Source organism: Rhinolophus ferrumequinum, chromosome 22 (genome assembly GCF_004115265.2).
Source record: "Rhinolophus ferrumequinum isolate MPI-CBG mRhiFer1 chromosome 22, mRhiFer1_v1.p, whole genome shotgun sequence".
In the NCBI taxonomy this organism is placed as follows: domain Eukaryota; kingdom Metazoa; phylum Chordata; class Mammalia; order Chiroptera; family Rhinolophidae; genus Rhinolophus; species Rhinolophus ferrumequinum.
Genome location: NC_046305.1, coordinates 8,027,557 through 8,053,109, shown reverse-complemented (window position 1 = coordinate 8,053,109; position 25,553 = coordinate 8,027,557). Strand labels below are relative to the sequence as shown.

Sequence of the window (25,553 nt, the reverse complement as noted above, 5' to 3'; positions counted from 1 at the left end):
TCTAGCAATTCTACTTCTGGGTATTTATCCAAGGGAAATGAAAACACTAACTCAGAAAGATATATGCACCCCCATGTTCACTGCAGCATTATTTACAATAGGCAAAAGACATGGAAGCAACCTCAGTGTTCAGTGATGAATGAAAGGATAAAGAAAATGTGGGACACACACACACAGGATACTCTTCAGCCATAAAAAAGGAGAAAATCTAGCCATTTGCGACATGGATGGATCTTGAGGGCATTATGCTAAATGAAATAAGTGAGACAACGAAAGACAAATATTGCGTGATCTCACTTATATGTGGGATAAAAATAAGTAAAGAAAAATTGAAAAAGAAAAAAACCCAAGTCCAAACTCTTTAGATACGGAGAACAGATTGGTGGTTGTCAGAGGCAGGGGTTACAGGCTGAGCAAAATGGGTGACGAAAAGGTATAAATTTCTAGTCATAAAATGAATAAGTAATAGGGATGTAATGTACAGCATGGTGACTATAGTTAATCCTACTGTATTGTCTATTCGAAGTTGCTAAGAGAGTTGATCTTGAAAGTTCTCCTCACAAGAAAATACTTATAACTGTGTGGTAATAAATGTTAACTAGACTTATTGTGATGATCATTTTGTAATATATACAAATATTCAATCATTATGTTGTGTACCTAAAACTAATATAATGTTATATGTCAATTATATCTCAATTTAACAATGGTTTATTAGTGATTTCTGTGGTTCCCTTTGTGGGGAGCGGGAGAGAGACAAGGGCAGGTACGTGTAGCTAAGCGGGCATGCATGCAGACACACACAATATGCCAATAAATTATATGTATGGATTAGGAAGAAACCCTCTTTGGGATATAATGACTACCTTGGTGACATCTATCAGCAGCATTTTGATTTAAGAAGAGTAGGAGAAGGTCGTGTTTCAGGAACTCCAGGCATTCAGTGCCCAGGTGGTTACAGTGTTGGAGGAGAAGCTCGTACATTGCACACGGAAGGGATGAGAGAGAAGATGGGGCCGTGACCCCTGCACAGGCACACTGGCACCGCCTCTGCACGCATGAGCACAGCTGGAACTAGGAGCCCAGGAGTGCGTGCACAGAGTGCAAATATTGCCTCATCATCCAGTTCAGTCCAGTCTAGTCTTCACTTATTTAAGCCCTTAAAAGATATCTTGCCAAGTTCCACTACGAGCTTTAAGGTCTACAGACTATAAATTTCCCCATAAGCGCTCTGGGAATCAAACAGTAAAAGTGGCTAAAATTAAACAACAGGAGAAGCTGATTACAGATCATGCAAATTTATTAGCCTCGTAATAAAGGTGTAGCATCACTTAGTACTTCTAAACAAGAAAAGCAATGCTTTAAGTCACTGATCAGCGTCCAAGTAACTGTCTCTCTCTGTCCAGCTAGATGGCGCTTACTCTCGTTATGTCATAATTAGTCCCAGTTCATACTCTGCTACTTACTTCACGGTGCAAAGTGGACTGTGCTAATTCATAATAAAGCTTACCTTTGGCTAAGCTCCTCCAGATAGCGACCACTGAGAGACATGTTCACTTCTAAGGCTTTAATACGATTATTAAGTCTCATAAACACGGACTCCTTTTGGTTGGATCCATGTACAAGATTGCCATTAGCATATCCTAGATCTGTAGAATTTTGCAACTCTGCATAAAAATCTGTAGCTGTCCTCTGTAACCCTCTTAAAAGAGCATCTTCTGGAGACTGGTCTTCCTCTTTTACTTCAGGCAATGAAGAAGAATCCACAACAGGAGTCACAGTTTGCTTTGGCGTGTCAGCTACGTTCATGTTGCCGTCCCCATCTTCAGTGTCTGGCACAGGAGCTGTGCTGACAGGTGGCACTATTGTTTCTGACGGCTTTGCGATAACCTGCGTGGACTTTATGTCTTCTTTTGCAGTATTATCCATTACTTCAGTAAGTTTATTTGTTTCATAGATCGCAGTTGGCTTCTCGACAGAACTAACACCCTCAGACTTCTTTTCCGTTTCGGTATCAACCTCAACAGAACTCTCCTGGGGAATCACTTGGGATGGTGTGTGTCCCGCCTCATATTTAACAGGCTCAGATACTTCTATCTTAGACACTGAATGAATTTCTGGAGTGACATCTAAGAGAAGAGACTGAGGAAGAGTCTGAGGAAGGCTTGGTTCGAGTTCAATTGCATCTGCAGTGTGATTAACCGGATCACTTTGGTGCGTGCTCCTCACGTCACCCAGAACATCAGTCTCAGCTTCCTTTTCCTTCCTCTTCTGGTCCAACTCTCCCATAGGAGGCTGCAATACTGGAACATCTGCTGATTCGGCAGGAAGCAGTGAAGGTGGCTGAGCCAACACAAGATAACCCTTCTCTTGACTCAGAGCAGTTGTGCTGCGTTGCCAATAAAGAGCAACTCGAACTGAACACCACTTATATATGTATTCTGAGAAACTAGAAATACAACAAATTGTGGTCAGTTCACTGCAAAATATTTGTGTCTCTGACTCAAACCAGGGAGATGATTCCTCCTCCTGTTCACCACTCCCCAGAAGGGTCACTGTGGACGGACTTGCCTCCTCTTCGTCCTCTTGAACTAGCTGTACAATGGGGCTCTCTTTGGGAGTATCTGGTGTTGGCTGCTCTGTGTCACGGCCATGTATTTCAGTGGTTACAAACCTAGAAATACATATCATAATTCCAAATCACTTTAATTAGAAATCGAAAGTTAAAATTATGGTTAAGGAAAATAAATGTATCACACGTCAGATAAAAGGAAGCGTAGAAATAAAGACAAAACTCAAATATTTTTGGATGACTTTTCCCCCTCAAATCACTTTCATTACAAAAGCAATTATTATTCAGACCCTTTATCAAGTGAGGAGCCAGATGGCTCAAACTACCAAATCAACCTTGCTTTTCTTTAATCTCTGTTTAAGAATTGTTTGAATGTGACTACTACTTCCATTTCCTATATGTATCATGTGCCTTTCTTCCCATAAATATTCACAAAATCTTTACAAGCCTCATCACCCCTTATATCAGAAATGAGCTACCCAAGGGCTATAAAATCTCAGAGCTAGAATTAGAATCCAGGACTCTTAATACTTATGAACACACTTTGTGCTTGAATATCCTACTTTCAAAAGGCAGTGAGATTTCTCAAAGATAATTTTTCTGTGGATGATGTGAGGAATTCCAATGTAACATTACACACACACACACACACACACTCACACACACACACAATCTGCTTTAGAGAAAATAAACATCCCTCCCTCCCCAAAATAATCTTAATGTCATGTGGGCTAATTTTCTATTATTTAAAGCCAAATACTTAACAACTTCCATGAAAATCCTAGCTAATGATAAAAGAATCGTGCCACTAACTCAATCCCAGCTTTCAGCTTTCATCTTTGGAGTATGTGTGTAGTAGCGTAGGGGAGAATGGGGTAACACAGCTAGTGGAAATAGTGTTGTAAATTATGTCTATAGTTCCTTCCAAGATAAAGATAATACATTGCTAGGTGAGGGCCTTGTAGCACAAAAGGGGCAATCTGAAAAAATAAGTCTGAATACCAAAAAAACACGTTCGTATACAAATGTTCCTATGCCAGGAAATGTCTTCAAGTAGAGACTAATATCATAAGAGCAAAGGCAGGAATAAAAAAGACAATATCTAAAGGCTGTACTTTTATTTTTTTGACAGAGAAATACTAAATGGTAACAGAAAGACCATTAGGTCATCATAATAACTTTAATTGTGACACCCTATCATGGGTTCTTTTATTTTCATTTATTTTATTCAGATGATTGCTATATCATTATCAAAACGAACTTAAGATAAACATACATGAAAAATCATTAAGTAAAAAAATAAGTAATTAGGCAAAAATATGTATTAAAAACCAAACTCTCTAATATAGATAAGTAAAAACTGTTACATTAGCCTGATCTTCCAACAAATATTCATATCTATCTATCTATACCTATACCTATATCTATCTATCTAAATATATATGCAGAGGTTGCCAGATATACACATTTTAAGAAAGGAAAACTGTAATACTCAATATATACCGATAACAAAAGATGAATACAAGTCACGTTTGACTTCTGCGATTACAAGAGATGCTCAAAGTCCTTACCATCAGCGTCCAGACACTTCTGATTACGGCAAACTATTGCTTAGGCAACATTGACCAAAGTATCCACTTGTATACATTTTTTGGGCATCCCCGATATACATGGGGTGAATGTGTATGTGTATGGGTATGTATATATGTAAAATATAATTAATTTCATTTAGTTTTGAAAAATAAGAGAAACTACGTGTTGTTAGCTAAAGAAGCATAGTTACAAAATCGGACTAGCAATCAAGGCTCCACGTAAATAGAAACACCAAGAACGTTTCAATGCCAAATAGATTTCTTAGGAACCAATGCCACATAATGCTGTAAAAAAATACCTTTAGTCACTTTCAGGATTAACACAGGAGAATACAAAATTTGTCACTGAACACTTCACCACACAAAAATCTCATTTTTGAATTAGTATGGTACTTAGGAATTACAGCTCAAAGCATACCCATTGCATGTTTCATTATATACATACCTTGAACTGTTTCATGTTCAAATATCTTATCTTTTTAAATAGAGTGCCTCTGCAAGAAAGGCCTTTCAAAGTTTTACAGAAAGCATATCCAGTGAAATATACATCAATTAAATTTATAATAACTATACCCAATTATCCAAATCATTAGGAGCTTATCTATTATACACAAGAGCTTATCTATTATACACAAGTAGTAGAGGTGCCAAAAACCTTAATTATGTCTGGTAGAAAGGAAGAGAATATTTTATGTCACCTACATACACACACCCCTTCCTGAAGTATCTCTCTGCAACGTGGGGAAGACCTACATCATTCAATTTGAGAAACTGAACACTGTAAGAGTTTGCCGTGTGACAAGCAGACATGTAAGAATCACCGCCTTAGGTATTCCTTTATAGCTTTTCAGGCATAGCACAGATAAATGTAATCTTAATAAAAACGGGTCTTTAAAATTTTGTCCTGAAATCTATACTGCATTTAGGTCAATTATTTGCAATAAGGAAAAGATTCAGTATTGTGAATAATAAAATACATAACATCAAAATAACAAACATGTGGTCCGGAGAGAAGCATATTCCTAAAGCAACTCCAAGGTGTTTCAAGTGGCTGTGGAACGTCTGCCCGACGTTTCAGAGCTTTCTACAGATAATCATTTCCCACATAAATTACAGGTACCTTACTATGTGCTAGTATACTTAGCTCTCCATTTTAACAGAATTCTAATATCACAATTTAACTTACTCAGTTGATGGAACCGGAGTTGAAACAGGAGCTGCTGGTTCAGGCACTTTCGGTGCAGCTGTGACAGTGGCATTCTCAGATACACTTTTATTTCCTATTTTAAGAAAAAGTCCCATGTTGAGTAATTTTTAAAAGCTAGACCATGAAAATATTTCACACTATAACAAATAAAGAACTTCAGTTTCTCAGGGGAGAAGAAAAAAGTCAAATAGGCTTGTTAATGCAGATTGTATTTATTTGCAAAGTTCTGACCATCCTAGGTCCCAACTACAAGTAATGCATATTTTTTCTCTACTTCTCAGATAGTTAAAGCAAGTCAGATAACTATGAATTGGGTGTAAGCTGAGATGATTAATGTGCCTAGACACCTGAGTTTCTAAAGAGAATGAGAAGAAATAAATGGGTCTATTTTAAGTTTGCACTTAGAGCTAAGTATTTTTTGGAAACAAAAAAGGCAAGATTATTTCTCCTTGCTAATAATATTCTTACTTGGCATTCTGTAATGGGGGAAAAAAAATCACTTTCTAAATTGAGTAACCATTTGATAAATAAAAGAAAAGCATACTTGAAGTACCATTAGGGCATCAAAACCTCAGGAAAGAGAAAAGGTATAAAGTCACACTTGTACAGCAGGGAAGAGTCAAAAAACAAATCCATGAGTTTTATCTAGACAGGATCCTATATAGAAGAGAACCTGTGCAAGTCAAATAAACAATGAAGAACACAGAAGATTGGTAAGTTCCTCTGGATTTTTCCTATATTTCTAAATGAAAAATCAAATTGCCTGGCTTACTAATTCATTTTCCTAACTAGGAAGTATCAGATATTTAAAAGACCCATAAAATTATTAGGTACCTTCTGTCAGGTCTTCAGTTTTTGCTCCCAGAATATTAGCGGCAATATTCACCATATTTAGAATGGCATCTAAAACAAAATTCAATCAGAAAAAAACACCAAGACACCTAAATATTCTCATATAACTTAATGTCAGATAGTCAAAAAACCATTTATAATGGTCTTTTTGAAACTTTGGACAAATTACTTTTTTATTACTTTTTTATTCACCTTACTATTTAAGTCCAATATAGGACACAAATTTCAGCCAAAAAGTGTAAAGCATAAATCTGAATTTTTATGTTCAGAAGGAATTTAAAATTTAAATACAACCTTTTTTTGTAAACCTTCTCCAACCTTTTACCAAAACACTGTCTTCAGCCTATTACAAAATTCAAGTATAATTTCCACATAGTCAGGAAAGATATGTTGACAACCAAAACTTGTATTTTACAAAAAAACTTGTTTTTTTTCCAAACAGGTGAGTATCATAGATAAAAAAGAAAAAAAATGGGAAGATTATTATCCAAAGGACAGCAGAATGATTTTGTTATTTTCAAACATAAACCTAGAATATCTATTGGTAATATGATTAAATCCCAAAGTGGTACTGTATAAAATCAAGTTTCTTTGCTAACTTTTAACAGTGTTTTATGGATAACAAATCCCAAAAATCTTTTTGTGAACTGGGTGGGTATGGGTATGGGCAGATTAATTCAAAGTCAAAGCCATAAAACTCCAAACTAGAGCAATCTGCACAATCGCTAATTCTGCCTCTTTCCAAAGTGGATCTCTGGATGACGAGTAAACGGGTACGAACCTTCATATCTATCTGAAGAGCTGAAGGTACCCGAGGAGCACAAAACAGAAGAACTCCATAAAAAGCTGGTGCGGGGAACGGAGGCTCCCTTCCAGTAGTATGATGTAACTTCAAGGGAAATTACTTCTATCCCCAATCTAATCTCTGAAATTCCATTACAAGTTAATTCACCAGCATCAGGTTTTTCTCCTATTAAAATACTAAGATCAGGCTGGGGCTACATATTAAGCCCCAGCAGCTATTTTTGTCTTAGCCTCCTTTCCTAAAAAGGGATCCACAGGGTTTTCAACTCATTTTAAATGAAAACCACAGGTGTGAAAAGTAGGCAAGGATCTGTGGAGGAAAAGCTAGCACATCAGCAAGGTGGGAACTGTCACCTGGAGCTGATCCTGCAACTATGAGCTTTACGGTAGGAGAAAGTAGTAGGAAATTTTAGACTGCTTTAGAAGTGATGACCAGTAGACAGTTATTAATGTTGTTCTTTACATAACTATGAATCTATAATCTGAAAGACAACAAAGCAGCGGTACTTTGTTTCCAATCATTAGTATAACACAGAAAAGCTTTCTATTTGCTTTTCAAATGTCTAGGATTATAGGCCAACCTTGCCAGTTGACCTGACAAATTGGAAAAGAGACGTGGCCTTGGTTCTTAGGGCTAAGGAGATCTTCAGCCTGAGATAAAAACAGGAATGGAAAAACTCTGTATTTCCTCATAAACCAGAATAAAGTAGCAATGGAAGCTCTATTATTTCGTCATAAATCCCCTTTAATGTCAACCAATATTGCAATAATAGTATCTGATCTTCTACTTAGCCTGCTGGCTAAAGTTTGGTCAAAGCTGACTCCTCCAGAGAACCCAATTTTTGGAATCAAGTCTATACTCTAAGTCCCTTGTGCTTCAAAGGGAGATCTTACCTCACATTTCAGATTTTAGGCATTTATTATTAAAGAATTCAAGAAAAGAACACATCTAATCTGCATAAACAAAGTAGCTTTAGAGTTATTATTTTTTAACCTCAATTTTAATACTAACACATACAATAAGGAAGATTTACACTATCCAACATTTAAAAATATTATTTATCATCATTTCAGGGCCCACTTAGTAACAGAAGCAAAATTTGGCAAATTTCTACTTTTTAAGCCCACCTAACCTATAAATAATTTTGCTGTGTTCACAGAACACTGCCAAATGTAATCTTTTTATTTTATTTTATTTCATTTTTTGTATTTTGAGAGAAAGTAGCTTCGTGAGTATTCTATTCTGCCCATTCTCAATTTGCTTCCAAACACACGACAGCTGGTCACGATGACAATCTGCCCACTAGCAAGCCTTCAGTACAGGCAAATGTAACAACTTGGAATATAGTGCCAAACTGGGTATCTGTCCCCAATTTCTCCCAACCCCCGCATCTTTGAGTTGGGCAACTATTCATCCCATCTCATTCCTTAAGGACTAAATATCAACATGTTATACTCAGTCTCCAGAACACCAACGGCTCTTTTTAACACAGAAAACAAACTACTTATGCGACAACAGAACAAGACAAACCAACAGAAAAACTATTTCTTCCTGTGTATTGGGCTATGTCTGCAGCACGCCCATCCCCACTCACTCTTTTCCTTGTAGGACCTTAAAATATATACATTCATTAAAAGTACTTTGACTTGAAATAAAAACTATATTTTGCCTTAAACATATACACAGAAACTGAGCCTTTAGCAGATCTGGCAATTCTAACAAAATGCAGACTATATTTAGGGGTAAAGGCAGACTTGCAAGAATATCAAAGTAGAGAGAGGTCTGGAAAAATCCACGTGACAAAGCACATGGAAAGCAGAGTGATGTGAAGAATTCTCATTGATGTAAAATGTTTACAAGTTCTGGTTCAAGAATGTAAACAGAAGAATCAGGGAGAACAGTTGCCAGAACGGGCATACACACAAAGCCAAGAGTGCTGCTCTAAGTAATTTCTCCCTTTCTGGCAGTGAAGTAAATTATATAATATCAAGAATGTCTCAATATGCGGGACGCATGCTCTGTGACAACCAAGTCCCATCAGAAGCCACATACTCTGGGGACATGTATTTCTTATAGCTACTAATTGCTCAATAGCAAAAAGAAAAAGGAGTTTCTATTAAGATTAAAGCCACAGAATTGTTTAGGAAATACTATGTAAATATTAGAAATAAAGTAGGTTTAAAATTGGCCCATTTTGAGCTAATTTAGAATGTGGTGATGATTCTAGTCAAACTCGGACATTCTAGTGCCAGAGACCAGCTCCTTGGCCTGATTCCACTCTGTCATTTACTCCTTAAAGCGACACCACCTTGGAGGCCATAGAAAACTAGGAGGACACAGGCACAGAAGGCGGCAGTGTTAGGTCACACCAGCGAGCTCTATGACAGCAAAGACTTCTCACTTTGCTCCTCCTGCATCTCTCGTTCTGAAACTACAAGAGTGGAGACCTTTTAAAACCCCATTGTCCATGCTTAGGCTCAGCTGACATGCTCCTATCCGTCTAGTCTCACTACACAGATTCTGTCAACACCTAGAACACTGGAAGGTAAATGGACTGCCCTTCGAGAACCATATAAAGAAAAATAAATGATGGGTCACCAAGAAACACACCTTCAAAGAGAAAGATCCACAAAGTAGGATCTAAAGAAGATTCTATGTCTAATTAGTTCACATAATACACTGGTCAGAGAAGTAATGACAAATAAGGAAATGTCCTCCACTAAAATATAGCTAGGTTTTAGTAGTGTCTAGGCATTAATCCCACAAGGAGATAGAAAAAGAAACTAAGAATAAGAAAAAGAAATGAAGATAAGAAAAAGAAACTAAACAGTGTCTTCCTTTCTCTAAAACCATGGCAAGGCACGACTTCCCTAAGGTGCCCCTGGCCCTTCCCAGTAGCCATCAGGACTACAGATCTTTTAGTCTGAGACTATTTTCTGACCCTATTAAATAATGATGTTAATTCAGCATCCCTGAGCTGTGATGACTATTAGGTAACATAACATTTTTAAATACAAATTTAAGGACACCAACAATACTAGTATCCAGATAGGCAATATAGCATCATTTTTTCACTCCTAAAAAAATACATCCCATAGCAGTAAGGCACCTATTTTTAATGCCAGCATCAATTAGATAGCTAAGGATCCTACTTAAAAGTACTCACTAATATCCAAAAAGCAGTTGACTAGAATAGAGTAAAACAAAATATATTGAGCTAATATGTAACAGTTAAATATCACATAAAAGGATTCTCCCCATGGAGGTTTTTTAAACACTTCTTCCTGTTCCTTAAAAAAATCCATCCAAGTCTATAGTCTTCTACAGAGAGGAAGAGGAAATAGAGGGAAAAAGAAAAGATAAAGAGATGTGACTGTTAACTCCACAGACTGTAGCTTAGGTAAATATACCTAAGCAGATGCTCCACTGGTTGAGTATTTAAAAAAGCTATAAAGACAATGTGCTGTGAAAATGGAATTCAAGCAATGCAAGCCACTAGAATCAACAAGGGAAATGCACAAACAGCTAATCTTCTATTTTACTAAGACTTACTTATCCTAAATTCAATTACTAATATAATCTGAAGTTTTATATTCTTCAGGAATAAGCAAAAACAACAGCCATTAAAATATACACACCCACATTCTAACAGTAAAAAACGAAGTGTCAGTTGGTAACGGTCTTTTCCAGGAGTCTCCTTAGCTAGCCTACCACTAGGTTTGGATACTAGGCTGGAACGACACGAAACGAAACCACTAGTATCTTAGTCATTGTTTCTTTGGTTTACCAAGAGTATATTATTATTATTATTGTTATTGCTTGGGAATCATTATTTTTATGGATAAAAATAGCCTTTAGAGTTTGTAATAGGAAACTACTCAAAGCCCGATTAAGGAATCCTCAGTTTGCTAGGATTTCGCGGATGCAGGCCACCTCTGAAACGCCATTTCCCATCCAGTATGACAGGCTCACATGGCTCCTCCTCATATGGTCCAGGGTCCCTTGAATAATTCTTTCCCCAAGTACATTCGTAGCCCTGTCTTCACTCTAAGGAATTTGCCTAATATTATGAGCACTTAAGCAGAGTAGAAGACCCAATTTACGTATGCTTGGGTTTTCTCCTCTCCTCTTTCTTCCTCTTTCATCCAGCCCTCCTATTTTACTTCCACAGAAATACTTTTCAAAAGCCAGTATCTAATTTCAACTCCAAGTTGAGCACTGGGAAGAGTGCTGACACAACAAAATGTCCATCTATGTCAGGGGGAAAAAGTGGAGAACCACTTGAACAGTCACTAGGAAAACCCTAAAATACTCACTTGTAGCAGAACCAAGAAGGTTTTTTGAGGATTTATCCTCCCCAGTATTATAATCCAGTGGGTAATCTGTTTAAAGAGAAAATGAAGGTGCTTATACTGAGAACTATCTCCAACAATATGATTAAAAGCTCAGATTATGCCCCATCCAAGTCAGCATTTAAGACAAATTTTATAATAAATATTCATTATATTAATATATCTAAAATATGTTCACAGAAAGAAAATGAGATTTGGAAGCCATTTATCAAAACGGAGGTGAATCAAAGAAAGTAATTCTACTATTTACCAAAATTTTAATCACATGTATAGGACTCTTATCCAGGCTTCCAATGTACTTTACCAACCCCTTGTAAATGTTTTCATTTATGTGAAAACTAGTGAAGGGTAAATTTAGACTGATTGTTCAGACTATGATTTAAGACATCTTAAAACTAGGACTTGATGAAGTAGCAACAGAGTGTCATAAAATCTCCTACTCCTTCAGGCTCACAGGCGGGTCTCAAAGGCTCAGGCCTCTAGGTGCTTGCTCTTAAGTTCAAAGCAAATCCCAAGTAGAATTAATGCTCAATTCTACGATTTCGGTTACCTTATGAGTTTAATGGCTCTGAGGACTGGCAGAGGAACATAATCAACTTTATAGCACTGACATTATGGAAGGGAGTTCCAGTTACAAATAACTGTTAAGCGTGGAAAACAACTCGGCACAAAATCATTTTAGAAAATGGCTTTAAGAAAAAAATTAGTTATCAGGATTAAAAGCAAGAAAACGAAAAAGTCTAAAGACAACCATCATATTAATTTTTTAAGTGGCCTATACTTATCCATTACTATTCAATTTACAAAAGCAAAAAAAGATATACATAGTTGTCACCTGTTTTAAAGTCACTTACCATAGTCCTCATCAAATAGTTCTTGACGTTCTGACTGATACTGGGACTCAGCAATCTCCTCGTACTCTTCTACCATGCTAGTACCGAATACCCTGTTAACGACAAGGTCATTCAAGACTTCAAAATGAACCAGAAATGTTAAGACTCATCTCTTCACAATAAATAACAAAATACATTAACTTTGGTCATGTTTTGAGGGCCATTAGCTTTGGATTGCAATCATCCACTGTTTTCTACTACAATGTCAAATTCATCTATTTAAGGCATTTAAAAATATAGTGACCAAGTCTTGATACCAGTCTAAAATGTTTCCATATGTATTATCGTGACAGCAAAATAGTAAGCAAACGGAATCAAACACATCAAATGAGGTTATTTTTACTTAACAGAGGGAATTTTTGACATTTTCTAAAATGTATTCAAGAGCAAGAAAGGCTTAACAGCTTATATTGCTATGGCATGAACTTCACATGACAGACAATTACTGCTTCACCTTAAATATATTGGGGTTTTTGTGATACCGCCTTTTTAAAAAACCACTCAGTAGTTGTATTTTGTTCTGTATTACCTTATAAGGCTTAATGGACAGAAGTGCTCTGATCCAAAATGGGATACCAGCTCCACCTAAAGAATAAAAGCACATGAAATGGGAAGCTAGCCCCATGCCTGTGAGATTACCGAACAGATACTCAGGTTTTCATTATAACATTTCGAAAAATAAAGTCGTCATTTCCCCCAAAATCAGTACTTGTAAAGTTTTGCTTTTTTTGCCATGCAGTAAGTAATATGCCAAACCCTGTTATCCAATATTGCAAAAGAGAAGGTTGCTAACCTTTATGTACTTGATGAACATCTGAAGCAAGAGAAAGGAAAAGAAAAAGAAATCAGTTCCAAAGTTTGGATAACATGCCGTAAGCAACACTTAATATTTGTAAATTATATTGCATAATTAAAGTACAGAAAGCAATGTGCTTTGATGGATAAAATTGTAGTACCTTTAATTCTATTCAGAAATCAAACCAATTATTTAAATTTTGACCATCACAACTAGCAAAGTCAATCTAACTGTAATGAAATAAACGTTCAGGTTATTGAGTTAAATAACCTAAAATTCATTGCTGCTGTTTTATTTATGTTACTTAAGAAAGCTTTCTAAATTTAACAGTCTCTAGAAACAACCTCCCATATTACTTTAAATATTATTGATATGTATCATATTATCTATCTGAATGTATATACTGATACATATATAGATATTATGTATCTATGTACATATTGATAAAAATATTAACTAGCATAATATGAAATTATATTTATTCTTGTACAACATTGTATACAAATTGTTTTGGGGAAAGCATGAATTTTTTGGTATGCTATGTTATTTCAAGTATAACTTAAAAGAACTAGAAGATATGTATCAATCCACTTTTAAAATGTAAAATATTAAAAAGTAGCTTGTAGATTCGGGTTTAGTTCTTTTGGGATAAGAAAAATCCACATAAACTTATATAACATCTATTACTATAAAATAAGAATTAGAAATAAATGATTTTTGCTTTTAGACTTAATTCTACCAGAAAGGGCTTTTTAGAAAACTGTCAAAATGATCTAGTCTCCCACCATGAAAGGGATGAGGTAGGGAGTTTTTCTGGCATATTTTTAGGCCACCAGTAAAATGTTCTTCCATTAACAAAGTAGATGGTATAGAGAGGGATTCTTGGAACTATTTCATAAGATGAGAGTTGTCTGAATTGTGAAAGTAAATACAATTGTATCATTTGCCAAATAATTTTTAACATGATTTTCCTTAACAGTGTAGAAAATGTGCTATATGAAAAGGCCGTTAAACAATTATCTCAGTATTCATTTTAAGTAACTGAAAATGTACCTTCATTTTTCTGAACACTATTGAGTCCTGAAGAGAGAATATCAACTATTTTAAAAACAGAATTTAACATGTTTGTACTAGGAAGATACTACAAGTTTACCCATTTATAAAAGCCAATTTAATACATGCTTAACAAGACACAGACAGTAAAATCACAGAAGACAATTAGTAGCTATAAGTTTTCACATTTAAGAAAGAAGAGAGAGAAAAGAGCTGCTGTCATTTCAAAAGATCACATTACTAGCACAGTGGGATGGCTATGATTTTCTTAAAAAGAAAGAGGGAGGAAAGGAATAGAAAATTCCCATATTCTGTCTAAATCTAATGCAAGAGTGATAATTCTACTTGACTTATTGGTGGAGAAAACAGCAGGAATACTGAATAAAAATATTTAAAAGTTAACTTTATTTGAAATCAGTATTTGGACACAGAACATTTTACTTGGCCATAAAAGAAAAGGCAAAATCTATGATAATAACAAATATTTGGATGTTAAAATTGAAATGACCTAAGAATCAGACTCAATTAAGAAGTCAGACCTGCTTTAAAGACTTCAGTGACTCACAATGATTTAGGTTTTGAAATGGAGAGAAATATAACACTATGAAGATGAGGTTATATTAATATATAAAGACTCAAAAAAATTAAAAGTTATAATCTAAAATTTCAGCAGAGCCACAAATATAAAAAAACTGGCCCAGGTTTCCAGTTGTACAAAAAGAAATATATTAGTATTTGTCTCATAAAAAAATATATCCAAGTAAAAATTATTTTATTAAATGGTATATTTCAGTAAATTCTTTCTTAATTTTTCTGATTCCTAACCAGGTGGGATGAAGTATAAAGTCTGCCTAAGCGGTATGTTTTCATTCTAGAATATGAGTCCGGAGTGTAAACGTCACCTTCACATATTTTGCATACATCTGTTCATCTAAAGGGAAACTCTGGACATTCCTCTCATCTCTTCCATGGAAAGTACCCAGCTTAATCCACTTATTTGTGGGATATCTAGAAAATATAAAATGTAAATATTCTTTTTAAAAAATCATGAAACACACAGTGAACAGTCCCATTACATCTTCAAAATATATTCTGTGCATTTTTTTCCACTCCAAGTAAGCATACTGACTTAACAGTTTTAATATGAGTTAAATATTGAGTGGAGTTAAATACACTTTATTTTCCAACTAAAACTCTTACAAATTCCTTTTTATAGGGAAAGGGTATCTTGAAAACAATCACACCATTATCAAACAGAAGGGAAGACAACAAGACAAAAGTGGGACCAGGACCCCTTCTTGAGACGGCTTCCAAATAAAATGGAGTTTTAAAACAGAACATAGCCTACAGATACTTTGGAAGAAGGAGGTACTACGCTTCCTGTGATGACATCAAGTACAAATAAAAATGCTGGTGGACAGGGAAACTGAAAAAATCCCTTTAAAATCATAATTGAATTTCACAATCTTACACAGCTGTACCCCTTTAAAGGGAAATCTAATATAAAAACCTAAGCTTATTTTTACCATAGCATTTATAGAATTCCTCCAAGTAATGAGAGCTCTCTTACCACATGAAAAAAACATGCACATACTTTAATTGTCAGAGCCTACATGGCCATTTGACATATAAGGAAATCACAGCTGAGAGAACAGGAAGTGATCTGAGCAAGGTCAGTGAAAGAAAAATGGATGGAGTTCTCAAAAGGTCTTGAGAATTTATTCCAAAAACTGTGTACATGCAATGCTAAGTGTACGGTGGGGGAAGAAACACCAGGGAAAACCCTTCATGACCAATGATAGAAGAATGGTTAAATAAGTAACAGCATTCTACATGGCATATCGTTGGCATTCAAAAAGTATTTATAGAATGAATAAGCTCCTCCATTGGGGAGAAAAATATTAGTACTCATTTAAAAGCCTGTGTTTAAAAGACAAAAGAGTATCTCACCATGTAAGCAGTAAAAAGTGATTTTTTCTTTTTTTTAGGATTAGTAAATACATAGAAAAGACTGGAAGGAATATACTAAAATGCTAATAATAGTTATCTTTGGTTGACAGGATTGTGGTTCTTTATCACATTCCTTACAATATATGGTTAGTATTTATAATCACACATGCCCACAAGGTTTCAAAACATACTTTAACAAAAATACACCTCATGATATAAAATCAAGTATTCACGTAGGCATGTATGTTTTTTAAATAACTTTTAAAAGAAATGTTCGGAAGCATGGTGCATGAGAATTAAAAGTAAGGACTTTAAAGTCATACAGATCTACGTTTGAATCTTGTTTCTCCAACGCACAAGTCACGTGACCTGGGTGAGCTACTTAACCTCTCGCTGTCTGTTTGCTCATCTTACAAGGGAATAGCATATGGTTGTTATAAGCACTGCATGAATTAACAAAAGCAACCTGATTAGTAAGTGGCAACACTATAGAGGTATCACTACTGTTCTTACCAACTGATGCATTAACATAAAAACTGAAATGATTAAAGTTTTAAAAAGTGACCCACTTAAAAATTTTTAGGGGCCAGCCCGGTGGCTCAGGTGGTTAGAGCTCCATGTTCCTAACTCCGAAGGCTGCTGGTTCGATTTCTACATGGGCCAGTGGGCTCTCAACCACAAGGTTGCCAGTTCAATTCCTCAAGTTCCGCAAGGGATGGTGGGCAGTGTGCCCTGCAGCTAAGATTGAACACAGCACCTTGAGCTGAGCTGCCGCTGAGCTCCCGGATGGCTCAATTGATTGGAGTGCATCCTCTCAACCACAAGGTTGCCGGTTCGACTCACACAAGGGATGGTGGGCTGCGCCCCCTGCAACTAGCAACAGCAACTGGACCTGGAGCTGAGCTGCGCCCTCCACAACTAAGACTGAAAGGACAACAACTTAAAGCTGAATGGCACCCTCCACAACTAAGATTGAAAGGAAAATAACTTGACTTGGAAAAAAGTCCTGGAAGTGCACACTGTTCTCCAATAAAGTCCTGTACCCCTTCCCCAATTAAAAAATATATATATATATTTATTCTGGAGATCCAACATGAATTCTATAGAAACCAGCATTAGAATTTACCTGTCACTGATAGAAACCAGAAAATCTTTAGGAGTAGAAGAAAATAATTCATAATTTGCAATATCAAACTGCTTTACTTGAATTGGTTCACAAAGTTCAATAACAAACCTTTAAAAAGAACACAAGACAATTATTTAGATAAACCAACCAAAACAACAGTTCATATCAAACATTACATTAACAGTCAGCATAAACTAGACATCCATTAAGTGACTCCTTGAAATAAAGGAAGGGGGAGGATTTGCAGCCTTAGTTATCCGTAAGGGAAGAGGTGTAATTCCCAAGTGTATCTGTCACCCTCTCTTGCAGTTACATATCATCTCTGTTCCTATAATACAAGGTGTGATCAAAAAACACGGGGAATGTTTAAATTTTAAAAAATTTATTATAGTTAAAGACTCATTGCCATCAATCCGCCTCAAAATACTCCCCCTCACTTCAAACACCCTTATCCCATCGTTCCTGCCACTTTCTGAAGCAGAGCTGGACATCCTCTTTCGTGTTAGTTGCACTGTCATGGCTGCCTCAATGTCCTGAATCGATTCAAACGTTTACCTTTCATGGTCATTTTGACTTCGGAGAAGAGCCAAAAGTTGCGAGGTGCCAGATCGGTCAATAAGTTGGATGAGGACTCACTGTAATGTTTTTATCTGACAGAAATTGCCGCACCAGAAGCGATGTGTGACACGGGGCATTGTCATGATAGAAGATGAAGACACTCATGAAAGAGGACGTCCAGAACTAATTCAGAAAGTGGCAAGAACGGTGTGTTCAAAGCGAGGAGGAGTATTTGGATTAATGGCAATGTGTCTTTTACTGTAATTTTTTTTTATTTAAACATTCACCGTTATCTTTGGATCATACCTCGTATACCCTTTCAACAGTACTTTTTTACACTATGTTATAATTGTTTGACTAGACCCATCATTGTTTGGTTTTTTTGACCTCCTTAAAAGGAAAAACATTGTTTCAATTTTGTATCCCAGGACCTAAGCTAAGTGCAGTATCAGCACCAATCAATCATAAATGCTTATTAAGTGACTACATGAATAAATCAACTTAATTCTAACATAAAAGTTTAATATAATACGAACATATATAGAATGTGCTTTATTAAATTTTATATTACTTACCAAATTTTAGTGCTGCAAGGATTCAACATATAAAGATCCATATTTTCTATAAGAATAGCAGATGTACTCTATTTTAAAAGGAGAAAGAGAATAAATTACTTAAGTAAAAATATTTATTTCAAACCTAAGTTTTCTAGGATTTCTGTAGTTTTAGATCTTAAAATACACCTAAGACTGAAACACTCATTTGGGAAAAAATGTTCATTTGGTTCAAATTTATCACTTATGGTTATAGCACTGTTGACCTTGCAACAAAACATTTGAAATTAAACGTCTGTTACTATAAAGGAAAAATAATTTTCTAGTAGCTATTTGCTTTTCAAAATTTTACACAGGTTTTAAAAGTTAAAAACAGAGTACGTGCCCTGAAGTAGGTAAATGGATAAATAAATAGTGACATACTCGTACATTCAGACAATGGAATATTATTCAGCACTAAAAAGAAATGAGCTAGCAAGCCATGAAAAGACATGGATAAAACTTAAATGCATATTACTAAGTAAAAGAAGCCAATCCGAAAGGCTACATAGTGTAGGATTCCAACTATATGACTGACATTCAGAAGAAAAACTATTTAGGTACTAAAAAGATCAGTGGTTGCTAGAGCATGCGGGGAAAGAGGGATGAGCAGGCAGAGCAGAGAGGATTTTTAGGGCAGTGAAAATACCCTGTATGATACCATAATGATGGATACATGTCTTTATACATTTGTCCAAATCCACAGAATATATGATTGAACTCTAATGTAAACTATGGACTTTGTGTGATAATAATGTGTCGATGGAAGTTTGTCAACTGTAACAAATGTATCACTCTAGCTGGGGACATACTGATAATGGAGGAGGCTGTGCACAAGTAGGGGCAGAGGGTACATGGGAAATCTCTGTACCTTCTCAATTTGCTATGAACCCTGAAACTGCTCTAAAAAAATAAAGTCTTCAAAAGAAAAAAAAAGGTAGAGGGTACAATGTATCAACCAATATAACTAAGAATTTATACAAGAAAATGTCTTTAAAAGCATAATCCTACATTTATTAGTGAATTAGGAAAAAAGCTCATGTGAAAATATAGTCCCCAGAAAATCACTGCCCGTATTTAATAAAGCTACTAATTTCCTATATGCATAGAATTTTATACTTAAGTACCTTGGCTTCTGGATTAGCTGCCAAAATTTTGGCACCACATTCTACTGAGGCATAATTATTTCGATTTTTCTGGACCTTTTTCGTGGCATGTAGACCTCCATTAGAAGATGTATGCATTGACTGACCTGCAGACAAACCTTATTATAAACACATATATGATGATTATGATAGAAAATGTGCCAGCAACACAATGATCTCAAAAGCAACAGGCTGCTCTCTAGAGAACAGGTTTTAATGCTTAAGAAAATATTTTAAAAACCCATTAAGAAATTCAAAATGTTTTACCTCCATTGCTTTAAAATATCCTCAATAAACAAATTAGCTACAAAAATCCACATTACTTGATTTATGTCTTAGGTAATATAACTCACAAAATGAAGCTTATCCATGAAAATCAAAGCTTTTTAAAATATAAAATACATATTTTATTCTATTAAGGATGAATTCTATTCTGCTATCTTAACCCCCATATTAAGAATTCTTAACTCAGAACTATTCTACAAAAGTAAAAAGAGTTACTACTTTAGTCCAACTGTATTTACAGTTTAAAACTTTATGACTCAGAACTTTCCAGGCCCCAATTTTCTGCTTATAAATTAGATGCAAATCACCACTCTGCCTTCTTTATCTTATTTTATCCTCATTTAATAATTTACAAGAATGAATTTTAAGATTGAAACTGTATATAATTACATACAGGTAAACTACATATGGGTAATTAACAGCATCCTGGTTAAGTTTCACCTTAAAAAAGTTTTCAGTTTTATTTTATTTTACTAATTAAAATAAGAAAAACATATTTAAACCAGTCCCTTTACAAAAAGAAAAAGAAAAAAGAAACATGGTGCTTTCTTACTTTTTTCTTTTTCTACTTCCATAACTTTCTTCTTCCATTCATCGAACGTTGGTATATCTTCTGGATCTTTGGGACTTGTTACAGATGTAGGGTCAGTTTCTTCTGGTTTTGTATAATCAGAACTCTGAAATAAACAGATTTCAACTTTCAAAGAACATAGGAGTATTCTTTGGAACTTAAATTGTTCCAAAGAAGACATTTTTGTAATGGTTTGTCTAATTTTATTTATGGCTGTGGTATTTGACAACTGAACTGTAACATATGATTGACTTGGTTTCACTGGGAAAATTCGTTCCTTCGAGATATTGGACTACGAAATGTTCAACTCCCATATTTATAAGAAGCATCACAGATACAGTAGAAACCTCCAGAATGAAGTTTAGTTAGTTCTGAGTAAAGACTCACTGAAAATATGTGAAAGAGAAGGTGGAGAACAGAATACTCAAATTAAAAAGAAATAAATGTGGACGTAGTACTCAGTACTTTGAACTACTCTTTCATTCCATGTATTTTGTTTCTGTTAAGTTCATGGAATGGCCTTCATCTTTTACATCCTTATTTCTTATCTGAAGGGAGCCTAGACTTCTCTGTCAACAGTTCCTTCAGGAAATTCTGTACTGGCTTCTATCTGAAGTCAAAGCAGAACTAAGAAGAAAAAAGGAAAATAAAACTGCTACACCAGAATAAGCCCTGTCTTTATTGTAAGAATCATGCTCTTCAATATAAGCTGGTCTAGTTGTATTTTGACATAAATAACGAACGGTAAAATGTCCCTTTGAAATAACTCTGGTTGAAGTGCCTAACTTTAACCTTGTATTATTGAGTTGAACTTGTAATACTTACATTCAATCCTCATAGCTTCCTCTATATAGTTAAGATCCTGCTTAAATAAGGACTTTATGTACATGATATCAAAGAGGTGACGGTGGCAGAAAGCCATTTAATTGAGTTCATACTAAGAACAACTTTACATATAAACAGTATATACTGGCCACAATGCCAGGATGTCACCACTTGCTCTCAGGGTCTCAAGTGGTGACATCCTGGTATTGTGGCCAGTATATACTCACTTCTGTTCCACGTTCATCATTAACTACTTAACCCCTGACTTTATTGCAAATACGGTTAGCAAATTACAACATTAGCTAATAAGAAAAATGCATCGTATAATGAAGTAAGAGAGTGCAAGTTATATACCTACCTCATTTTTTAAATTATCTGAAGCATTCAATGCAGATTTTGGATCACTGCCACCTTGATCATTTGCTGAAACTTTTGATTCAAATTCTGATTTTGTTATCTTTCCTTTGCCATGTGAAGATGACACATTTTCTATATGCTGGCCAACAAGACTATTTGAAACCAAAAGACATATTTAAACAAATTTTAGCTGAAAAACGAATTTATACAATCTAAACTTATAATTATCATGTCCAAAGTAAAGCAAGAAAGGAGCACAAAGGGATCAGCTTTCTCTCAGTGATAAAGTGGAATCCAGCATACACCTAAGTCCACTCAAGTGTGATATTGCTGCTACTCCAGAAGCACACAGGGTTATCAGCTGCCCACACCCACCTTTCATGTGGACGGACAAAGGAAGGCTGGTCAACTGCAGCATGTGTGTCAGGAGCCTCGCCAACGTCACAATCAGTTTCAGGCTGCTCAGTCTCATGTGGCTTGGCTATAGAAATAGTACCAGAATTTTCTATTTCACTAAGAATAGAAACAAACAAACAAAAAAAAACAAGCTGGTAATTTAATTGACATACTGTAGCATAAGCTAAACATGGCATTAGTGATTTCCAAAACATAATCTTAGCCAGAGAAGAATGCTTTACAGTTCTGCAGACTGCTTTCAAGAATTCACTTATTTTAAATCATGTAAAGTCAACTGCCGACGCTTAATCTGTGAGTGCCCTTGGACTCTAAATAGCTAATTACCAAATTTTAAAACAAAATATTTTAGGTTGATATTTGGTCTTACAAAAAAATAAGATTTTTAAATTATTAGGTTGGTCCAAAAGCAACTGCAGTTTTTGCAATTATTTTTAATCTTTTAGACTGCAATTACTTTTGCACCAACCTAACATTTATGCTAAACACATCTCTAATGTTTCACTTCTACCATGTTAGAGTTGTTGTCTATAGTATCAAAAAATCATCTATTATTACACGACAGTTAAGGTGCTTTTTTACAATTTCATTTTAAAAATATACACCCTATTATTTTTCCCTACATCACTTCCATTTCATGAAAGAGTCATGTTCAATATAATGGGAAAATAATGTACTTTTTATAAGGTTCAATATAATGGGAAAATAAGGTTCAATATAGTGGGAAAATAGTATTTAGCCTTAAATTCTTTCTGGAATGAGTATTTCATATCTAAAACTTTTAAATACTAAGCAGTCGTGTGTTCCTCTGTCCCTCACGAGGACAAACTCCTTCATGGTAACTAGAACATCTTGTGTACAGCCCTTACATTCTTGAGGAGAATAAGTATTTAAAAAGTGCCTGTGGTAAAAAACAAAACAAAAAAACACAGTAGTGATGATAATCTATTCTTACTGTATGCCAGATGCTGTCCTCTGTACTTTATATATACATTAACTCAATTGATAAAGGAAATGCTTAAAATATTATTAAGAGAAGGAAATTTTTATTTTGTTCTTTGTAGTGTTGCTAGGAGCCAGGAGACAAAATAGGTTTCCTAAATGAAGGAAACCTTGAGCCTAAATATTCAGAGTATTTATTATCAAGTTTGAAAAACGTAGCTATTCACACAGACATAATTATGAATGCAATGCTGCAATGATAATGAAAATGAAATACATGACATTTGAATTTTTTATAATTATAGGAAAGATTATTCAAACAGATATAATGTTTCTGAAACCCCTAAAACCTCACTGCTGGGAACTAACTAATCAGCTTCAATGAGTAAAGCAGCAAAATACTCATATTGTAAGATCATTAATTAGATTAAAAAATAATAAACACACAAAACACACGCCTTGTAACTTAGGTCCACTACATAGCCTAAACGTCAAATTTGAGTATCAAGATGCCCTTTCCTATAAAAAGAATTTTTTCTACCATTATCTAATGAGATTTTTTTTTCTTTGTAATGACTTACTCAAGCTTTGAGATTGGAATGATCTCTGAGGTAGATGAGCTGGAAATATTTTCTATGTTTTCACTGCCCACAACTGCACCGGAAGAATCTTCATGTAGATCAACTGTAGAGAGTGTCTCAATCACCGGTGGACTTAACTTTTTTGACTCCGTATTCTGTTTTAGAAAAAGTTGTAATAAATGTTGAGATTAATAAATTATCTCTTTAGCTGAACAGGACTATATAAAAAGTTACATCTCTACAAAGTGACAATATAAAGAATGTTTGCTGAAAAAGAACTTTTATAAAACCACATTCTTCCAACATTACCACCCTAAGGAATACATTTCCTATTAAAATACAGGTCTACACATTTTTCATGGCATTTCATAAACCAGAGCAAAGGAGTTTGTCTTTCTTTTTTCTTATTTTGTACCAGGACCTACAAATATTTCCCTCTTACTGTGATCAATGTAGCAGCAACAGAGAAATCCGATGTAATATACAAAATAGTATACCTAGTTCTTGCCCGAGTGGTGTATTACTAAACAACAACACATACAAGTAACATGCAAAGCAATGCATGAACCTTGCTGCTCCTTCAGTCCTGGATGCTCTGGGTCATTCGCCCCTCCCAAAACAATCTGAAATCACCTAATAGCTACTCATATTTGAAAACCCTATCAGTGCATCCTCCCCCACAACCAGCCCTAAACAGAATTAGCCGTCCCTTCCTCGAGGCCTCCACTGTTTCCTGTATAGACTTTTATCACAGCAGCAACTGCCCTTATTTACGTCTCCTCCTCCCCTTCAACTCTATATAAGCGTCTTGAATAAGGACTCTATTGCTTTGGTCTTCATGTTCCAGTGTCTAGCAAAGTACCTGGCACACAATGGACACCTGAGGCCCACTAAATGAGTATCACATGCAAGGTACTCACGCTCAGTTCAGGGAAAAGAAAGACTACGGACTATTACGGACCAGAAGAACTAGGACTCTGATGGGGGTATGGGAGCAGAAAGAAAACACAAGACATGGAGTCAGAAGGATACAAAATGTGATCATTTGGGGGAATTATTTACAGTGGAATGAAAAATTCACAAAGGAACACAAATAGTTTGCATTATATGGTAGAGACACTGAGAAAAAGGGCTATTACATTGTTAGCAAATATTGTATTATCATTTCAACATGTATTCAATGCAAAACAAATTTACTTTTTTTTTTCTTTTACAAAATCTCCAAAATCTGATATATATTTTATGATTATAGCAAATCTCAATTTGGACTAGCCGCATTTCCAGTGCTCAAAAGCCACATGTAGCTAGTGCCCACTATATTGAACAACCTGGGTCTACAAGATGCCATAAACACTTCAAAGTATTTGAGCAAGAGTATATATACCATGACGAAAAATTCTAGAAAATGAACACTGGTAGGACTGCTCAGGATAGTCATATAATTAGAAGGGTTACAGAGATCACTTTTCTCTTAGGCACAGGAGTTTGACAAATGCCCTCCAAATCCAACAAAATGAAACTCACTGTATCACCTTAGATAACCCAATTAAGTATAAACTAGCTCTGGCAATTTAAAAAAGAGAACTGTCCTTCATTTTGAGCTGAAATTTGACTGTTAATATTTGTGTTTTCCTTAATCCTTCTTCCAGCTCAAATCTCACCAGTTCCTTCAGCCATTTCTGAAATGAAATGGCTTCCAGATGCCTCAGCATTCTGGTCAGCTTACATTCTATCTAGTTTTTAATATCTGTCATAAAGCCTGGTGTACAAAATGGAAAATAATAGTGAGGATGTAATATGAGAGAAAAAGGGAAAAACATATTTTAACCTATTATTTATTCATTGGTATTCCACAAAGTGATAAAACTTTGATATCAAAATACTTTATGTATTCATACTACAAATACTTTCTTTTGCTATGTTAGAAGAAAAATGTCCTCTGAAGAGACAACATGCATTACAGTAAGCCAAAATAAAACCTAAGAAGAAACGAGGACTTACACGCTAACTTTTACTACAAAGAAAATGGTCTCATTTATTATTAAATCAGTAATTGTACATTTTCTCAAAAGCGGTACTTAGCA

At 35.2% G+C, this 25,553-nt stretch overlaps 1 protein-coding gene across 2 annotated transcripts in view; it reads right to left on the bottom strand.

Moving 5' to 3' along the window:
* Nucleotides 1–25,553, bottom strand: part of SUCO (SUN domain containing ossification factor) — a 59,872-nt gene that overhangs the window by 16,507 nt on the left and 17,812 nt on the right. Inside the window, exons 4-18 of one of the 2 annotated variants that reach the window (XM_033092760.1) lie at nt 23,470–23,624; nt 21,908–22,045; nt 21,534–21,684; nt 20,333–20,456; nt 19,477–19,613; nt 18,332–18,399; nt 17,199–17,306; nt 15,025–15,130; nt 13,067–13,087; nt 12,803–12,858; nt 12,235–12,326; nt 11,345–11,410; nt 6,206–6,274; nt 5,351–5,444; nt 1,511–2,674 (exon numbers count right to left, since the gene is read on the bottom strand). In XM_033092760.1, coding sequence (XP_032948651.1) covers nt 1,511–2,674; nt 5,351–5,444; nt 6,206–6,274; nt 11,345–11,410; nt 12,235–12,326; nt 12,803–12,858; nt 13,067–13,087; nt 15,025–15,130; nt 17,199–17,306; nt 18,332–18,399; nt 19,477–19,613; nt 20,333–20,456; nt 21,534–21,684; nt 21,908–22,045; nt 23,470–23,624 — 2,549 coding nt within the window. The remainder of the gene's footprint in view (nt 1–1,510; nt 2,675–5,350; nt 5,445–6,205; nt 6,275–11,344; nt 11,411–12,234; nt 12,327–12,802; nt 12,859–13,066; nt 13,088–15,024; nt 15,131–17,198; nt 17,307–18,331; nt 18,400–19,476; nt 19,614–20,332; nt 20,457–21,533; nt 21,685–21,907; nt 22,046–23,469; nt 23,625–25,553) is intronic. The other variant, XM_033092759.1, reaches the window with a different exon arrangement.